Here is a 7,431-nt window from a genome sequence, read left to right as displayed (position 1 = left end):
ACCTCGCACAATTTTACCCAAAGATAACACACCACAGTATACTACAATCAGCACAAATCTACATTCATTTCACACATTATTTAACATCGCTTCCCTTGGCTCGTGTTTCATTATTACAGCATTGGAACAACCAAGAAGGGCATTGGACCTGCATATTCTAGCAAAGCATCTCGCACTGGACTACGTGTGTGCGACCTCCTAGGTGACTTTAAGGACTTTTCCACCAGGTAGAGAAAATACAAGGAAAACAGGTTACAACACTCTCATGCACAGTTGTGACATGATTCTTTTTCTTTCAGATTCAAAAACCTTGTCCGGCAGTATCAAGCCATGTATCCATCCTTGACAGTTGATGTTGAGGACCAACTGAAAAAACTCAAGGTGGAGAGTAATAACACTGACTATTAAATAATGATTTATTGTCATCACCCAACAACAACACAGGTTTCCCTTTTTGTGTTTTTTTGCAGGAATACGCTGAGAGATTGCGGCCAATGGTGAGAGATGGGGTCTATTACATGTACGAAGCTCTTCATGGACCTCCAAAAAAAATTCTGGTTGAAGGGGCCAATGCTGCTCTGCTTGACATTGACTTTGGTATTGTCAGCAACAATAAAAAGAATTAGTTTTGCTATATTTGTAACTTTCTGAACTGTATGTGTGCTTTTGTGGACCTGAAAAGACATCTGTGATTGTAGTAACATTTAGTATTTTTCTCTTTAGGAACATATCCTTTTGTGACATCATCAAACTGCACTGTGGGTGGGGCATGCACTGGTCTTGGCATTCCTCCTCTGAATATTGGTGATGTGTTTGGTGTAACAAAGGCCTACACCACCAGAGTTGGAATTGGAGTCTTCCCCACAGAACAACTCAATGTAAGGACTTGATGTCACTCAAATAAATTGCCACAGTTAATAAGACATGTAAACACACATTGTCGTAGGTCTTCTTTGCTTCACCTGCCATTTTACTGCCTGAAGAAGAGACACACAAGACGTTATGTAACTTCCTAATACTGAGCTAGGCATGTAGCTACAGTTTGTTTCTGACACACAAGCAGCAGGGCTGGCGGAGGGGATTTTTTTGGGGGGGGGGGTTGTTGGCTAAGTGCAGCTGTTAAATTTTGAAAACACTCTTCAACTCTTATGCAGGTCACATGTTCACAGAGATAAATTTAGGGTCAGAGTCTGGGTTCAGGATGTATTTACTGTGCGAGGTGGGGTTATGTTACTTGTCACGGGAACTGACCATAGGGTAATAGGTCAAAAGGTTAAAATGGTTATGGTAAATGGACTGGTTATCTCCCAGTCCATGTGATGTTTTATTGTACACAACTGTTTACACTGAAAAAAAGTATGTGAACCTTTTGGAATTTCATGGATTTCTGCATTAATTTGTCATAAAATGTGATCCGATCTTCATCTAAGTCAAGAGTACTGATGAATATAATGTGCCTAATATTACAACACAAAAAAATTCTGATCTTTCATGTCTTTATTGAGAACAACCATAAAAACTTCATAGTGCTAGTGGAAAATGTATGTGAACCCTTGAGTTAATGACCTCAAAAAGCTAATTGGAGTCAGGTGTTAGCATACCTGGAGTCTTGTTAATAAAATGAGTTTGGAAGTGTGGACTAGAGCTACTTTGACAGATAAAAACACTCAAACCTTTTGAGTTTGCTCCACACAAGAAGAATATGCTTATGTGAGCCATGCCTTGCCAAAAAGAGCTCTCAGAAGATCTACGATCAAAAATTGTTGATTTACATGAAGCTGGAAAGGCTTTCAAAGTGATTTCAAAGACTTTAGAAATTCACCAGTCTACAGTTAGGCAAATGATCTACAAATGGAGACACGCTGGGACTGTGGCTACTCTACCAAGAAGTGGGCGCCCAGTCAAAATGACCCCAAGAGCACAATAAGGACTCATCAATGAGGTAAAGAAACAACCTCGAGTGACAGCCAAAGATTTGAAGGCATCATTGGAACTGCATAACATCCATGTTCATGAGTCTACAGTACGTAAAACATTGAACAAGCAGGGTGTGTATGGCGGGACACCATGAAGGAAGCCGCTGCTTACTAAAAAAAACATTGTTGCTAGTTTGTGAAAGAGCATATTGAAACTCCACAGTGGTATTGGCAAAACATTTTGTGGACTGATGAAACTAAGATTGAACTATTTGGAAAGAACACGCAGCACTACATCTGGCGTGAAAAGGGCACTGCGTATCATGATGAAAACATCATCCCAACCGTAAAGTATGATAGAGGAAACATCATGATTTGGGCCTGCTTTGCTGCATCAGGGCCTGGCCAGCTTGCAATCACTGAGGGGAAGATGAATTCCCAAGTTTACCAAAAAATTCTTCAGAATAATGTGAGAATGTCTGTACATCAGCTGAAACTTTGTAGAAGTTGGGTGATGCGACAGGACAATGACCCAAAACACCAGAGCAAGTCCACTACAGACTTGAAGAGAGCCATACACGGGAGATGTCCAAAGAATATGACGGAGTTAAAGCAGTTCTGCCAGGAAGAATGGGCTAAAATTCCCCTTGAACAATGTGCAGGTCTGATCCACAGCTACAGGAAGCACCTGGTTGATATTGCTGCCTGGGGGCCAACCAGTTATCAATTCCAGAGGTGCACTTAGCTTTTCCACTACCATGTTGAATGAGTGTCTTCAATAAAGACATGAAAGATAAAAAAAAAATTGTGTTGTTTTTGTAGGCAAATTACATTTGCCAGTACTCTTGACTTAGATGACGATCAGATCACAATTTATGACAAATTCATGCAGAAAACCATGAAATTCTAAAAGGTTCACATACTATTTCTTGCCATTGTATATAACTAGGGACTGCTTAGTTTACAGATTCCTGTTGGATTTATTAAATACCTGATGTCATTTATGAATAAACGAGTAACAGGTAAGGATTTTTTTTCCTGTTTACTGTAGGCAGTAGGGGAGCTGTTGCAGACAAGGGGTCATGAGGTCGGTGTAACCACAGGAAGGAAGCGACGTTGTGGCTGGTTGGATCTTGTCATTGTCAGATATGCACATATGATTAATGGCTTCACTGCGTGAGTGACTAGAGGACTTTAAGAAAATCATAAAGTGTTTCTTTGGTTACATTTTTAATATTGAAACACACATTACCCTACAGAAAAACATTTTTTTTACACTAATATAGAATAAGAAATAGCACATGTTAAAACAGTTCATTTATGACTTGTTACTTTACTATCCCTGCAGCATTGCTTTAACAAAACTTGACATTCTGGATGTGCTGGATGAAATTAAAGTTGGAATTGCCTACAGACTCAATGAAAAAAGAATTCTACATTTCCCAGGTATTTCACAGAAGAAACTAAATGTAGACTTACAAACCCATATGATTTCTTTGATATTCATGTGAATTGCAAGACCTAAAACTGATTTAAAGCTTGGTAATGACTACTTTCTTTTAATGATAGCCAACATGGATGTTTTACACAAAGTGGAAGTTGAGTATGAGACTTTCCCTGGTTGGAAGACAGACACGTCTGCAGCCAGGAAGTGGAATGACCTCCCAACCAAGGCACAAAACTACATCCGCTTTATTGAGAACCACATTGGAGTTCCCAGTATGTTTAACACACAAAAAATTAACTTGTATATTGTAATTTTACTTTGCAGAACACAGCATTGAATGTAAAAGGAACTAAAGACAACACTTCCCCTGAAGGCCTCCAAAAAACAAACAAACAAAAAAACCTAATGCATAATTGCATGATATCCATTAGGTGGTACTGTTTCACTTACCAGAAACAGCCTTGGTTGTGATTCCTACATTTTTGTCTACTTTTCTAATCTTTCTCTTTCTCTTTTTCTCTCTTTAGTCAAGTGGGTTGGTGTTGGAAAATCCAGAGAGTGCATGATCCAGATGTTCTAAAAGGGCACCTTTATCTCCACTTAAAGGAAGCATGATTTATCACTAGTTTAAATTATTGTTTCCCCTCTTAGTTAATTAGAAAAATACTTATATGTAGCCTTTGAGTAGTCTTGACTATATTTGTTCTTTTATTCTTACGATTATTGGATTTAATTGTATCACAAATGTCAATCTACAGCAGTGTTACCGATTATGCCAGTACAAATGTTTTCAAATAAAAGTTTATACAGTCATGATGGGCACTCTGTGTCAGCTTGTCTGCAAAGTAAAAATGATCACTGGATGCAATAGTCCATAAACTATACATTAGCAGATATGTGTGTATTGTATGGAAGCCCATTCCCGCCAGTTAAATGAGAAATAAAACGCTCTAAGTCGTTATTTCTACTTAGCTAAGTAGGAATTCCGACATATCTAAGTCGGAATTCCGACTTAGATATGTCGGAATTCCTATTTACACTTCCCTAAGTCGAAATTTCGACTTAGGGAAGTGTAAATAGGAATTCCGACATATCTAAGTCGGAATTCCGACTTAGATATGTCGGAATTCCTATTTACACTTCCCTAAGTCGAAATTTCGACTTAGGGAAGTGTAAATAGGAATTCCGACATATCTAAGTCGGAATTCCGACTTAGATATGTCGGAATTCCTATTTACACTTCCCTAAGTCGAAATTTCGACTTAGGGAAGTGTAAATAGGAATTCCGACATATCTAAGTCGGAATTCCGACTTAGATATGTCGGAATTCCTATTTACACTTCCCTAAGTCGAAATTTCGACTTAGCTAAGTAGAAATAACGACTTAGAGCGTTTTATTTCTCATTTAACTGGCGGGAATGGGCTTCCATAGAGTATTGTGACTGTGTAACTAATTAAAATAATTGAATCATCTTTTTTAATTCTGTAAGAAAAAGGAACAGAAGGAATATCCCAAATTCTCCACAGCCCGTGAAGGCAGCAATAATGTGTACCCCTAAGCTTTATAGAGAACAACAGCACGTGACAACAGCAGCTGTCGGATTGGCTTTGAGCTTTCACGTGACAGTAAATTACGCGTTTGATTGGTTCCTTGCTGCTTCGTTTACACTTTCCCCCCCGCAACAAATAAGTGTGGAAGCTAGCAGGAGGAAGACGGGACTTTTAGCAGTTAAAATGACGAAACGACCGTGTCCGTTTCCAGAAACATTCTCATCGCAGTACAAAATGCATATCGGACAGCAGGAACTGAGGAATTATGGCGTGTTTGGTAACAAATGCAGGCATGAAATTTATGGTAAGTAAATGTTAGCCGATATACCACTGCGTTGCAGTGTTAGCTGATGTTAGCTTCGTATGTTTTGCTTGTTGGCTTTTCTTGCACGTATTCGTGTTCATAAGACGGCTAGTGTACTGTACAGTTAATATTCTCTCAGCAGTTGGTGTTGCTGTTAACATTACACTGTTTTGGTCAGCTGAGTTAGTGACATGTATTTTCACTCATAATTTGTCATTTCCCCTGGCAGAAAAAACAAAGACGTTGCTCTTTAACGGTGCCAAGGCTGTGATGGGCAAAATATGCACTGGTGAGGAGACCTGCAGAAACCTCCGGCCCAAAGGACCAGCTCAGACACCTGCATGCACCCAGATGCTGCTGAGGGGACAGACACTCATTAGACCTGATGGGAGACTGACAAGAGTAAACGCTGCACAGGGTGAGTCTGAACTGAAAGGATGGCTACATTCAGATGTCCAGTATACTGAGCAAAGTATGATCAGTGAAAACCCTGAGAAGGTCCAGTCTGTGATGTCTCTGAAACAAGACCTCAACACTAATCTGTGTGATTATATTTAGTAGTGATTTAAAGGATAGGTGAAGATTTTTTCAAGTTTGTGTTAATACTGTACTTGCATATGTAAATGTATATCAGAGGAGTTGCTGCTTGTAATGCTCATTTAAAATGAGGAAATTTTGTACTGAAATCAGTCATTTTGGAAGAAACTTGATTTAGATTTTCTTTATAGTCAACATGAAGAGGAAGATGAAGATTACACCATTGACTGCATCAGTGTTCTTATGGGAATGCAAGTATTGGGGATGTTGATTTCAATCCCAATGCTATGAAATTGTTCCAGAATTATCTTATAGGTCAAACCCAGTGTGTTTAAGCAGAAGGGCATAAATCTGATTTTCTTTGGATAACCAAAGTTCTCCCTCAGGGTTCCATTTTGGGATCAGTTTTGTTTTCTAGTTTTGTGATTTAAGTGATTTAGGTAAGGATATTCAAGCAAAAATACACCTGTCTGCTGATGACATTATTTGCACACATTCTTCATCTTTAGCGCAGGCGGTCCAAGACCTTCAGACTGCATTTCAGTATTTACAAATGACTCTGAGTTTAAAATTGCCTTTAAATACTCAAGCAACAAAGTTCATCATCCTCTCAAAAGCACATCCACAGTTGCTTGATAATTGTAGCATTCTCACATCTGATGAAAATCAACTGAAAGAGTGCCCTCCTTCATGTACCTGGAGATGTGGACAGATAAGCTTTTTTTTCCCTCAAATGTGCATATAGTTAATCTAGTTAGGAATTTTAAAGTTCAGATTGGCTTTTATTTTAGAAATAAAATTACTTTTCTCCCTGTAACTGATTTATGATGATATATTATATGTGCATGCAGCCTCCTCTATTTTACAAATCCTTGATGCACTACATTCTTTATGAGTTGGTGGGATGGACATCACTGACCCTTTGTAGACAACAACACTGGTATTTTTTTTTTTCTCCATTTATAAAGCAATACTGGGTAAACTTCCAGCTAGGGCTGTGCAATTAATCGAATTTTCGATTTCGATTTCAGGGCTCAACGATCACAAAAATGGTGTAATCGAGAAAAAACGATTATTCAGTTTTTTTAAAGTTAATTTGGCCTGCGTTCGCGCATCCGCACTTTCGCTTTCACCCTTCCCCTTGCGTATGTCATATCTGATCGCATTTAAAAATCAGCGCGAGGGAAGATGCCAGAAAAAGAGCAGCCACAGAAGTCTTTGGTCAACAAAAAAGGTAGAAGAAATTCTGTTGTCTGGGAACATTTTGCATTAAAAACATAGCACATGCAGAATTTGCGCCGCGGTTGTGTCGGCACTGGCTGGTAACACCACAAATCTTTTCAACCATTTAAAATTCAAACACAGACCGACATATGACCAACTAATAAACAAACAGAAAGAAGGACAAACAGAAAGAAGGACAAACATCCTCCGCAACACAGTCATCAATTAAAGACACGCTCTTCAGTGCAACTCCGTATCCATCCAGCTCAGAAAGGCACAAAAAATAACAGATGCCATTGCATACTTTTTAGCCAAAGACATGTGCCCTATAAGCACGGTTGAGAGCGAAGTAGTACTTCGCCACCACAACAGACCTATGATGTAGCCGCACAATGGAGCTGATAAATACTCTGGACAAGCGTTATGCTTTGCCATCTCGTCACCATTTCACA

At 39.0% G+C, this 7,431-nt stretch overlaps 2 protein-coding genes across 3 annotated transcripts in view; both read left to right on the top strand.

Annotated features, from left to right (window-relative positions):
- adss1 (adenylosuccinate synthase 1) overlaps nt 1–4,156 on the top strand; it is a 5,969-nt gene extending 1,813 nt beyond the window's left edge. The window contains exons 5-13 of the mRNA XM_020614543.1: nt 1–36; nt 120–227; nt 300–381; nt 471–597; nt 724–878; nt 2,968–3,092; nt 3,265–3,362; nt 3,486–3,635; nt 3,891–4,156. The exon at nt 1–36 is cut by the window's left edge and continues 64 nt beyond it. Coding sequence (XP_020470199.1) covers nt 1–36; nt 120–227; nt 300–381; nt 471–597; nt 724–878; nt 2,968–3,092; nt 3,265–3,362; nt 3,486–3,635; nt 3,891–3,943 — 934 coding nt within the window. The 3' untranslated portion in view covers nt 3,944–4,156. The remainder of the gene's footprint in view (nt 37–119; nt 228–299; nt 382–470; nt 598–723; nt 879–2,967; nt 3,093–3,264; nt 3,363–3,485; nt 3,636–3,890) is intronic.
- A 684-nt stretch (nt 4,157–4,840) lies between these two features.
- The window catches only part of siva1 (SIVA1, apoptosis-inducing factor), a 29,254-nt gene continuing 26,663 nt past the window's right edge, over nt 4,841–7,431 (top strand). The window contains exons 1-2 of one of the 2 annotated variants that reach the window (XM_020614506.1): nt 4,841–5,218; nt 5,448–5,636. In XM_020614506.1, the coding sequence (XP_020470162.1) occupies nt 4,909–5,218; nt 5,448–5,636 (499 nt within the window). In that variant the 5' untranslated portion in view covers nt 4,841–4,908. The remainder of the gene's footprint in view (nt 5,219–5,447; nt 5,637–7,431) is intronic. The other variant, XM_020614505.1, reaches the window with a different exon arrangement.

Source organism: Monopterus albus, unplaced genomic scaffold (assembly GCF_001952655.1).
Source record: "Monopterus albus unplaced genomic scaffold, M_albus_1.0 scaffold147.1, whole genome shotgun sequence".
In the NCBI taxonomy this organism is placed as follows: domain Eukaryota; kingdom Metazoa; phylum Chordata; class Actinopteri; order Synbranchiformes; family Synbranchidae; genus Monopterus; species Monopterus albus.
Note: the sequence above shows the minus strand (reverse complement) of the source record. Positions and strands in the feature narration are given on the sequence as shown.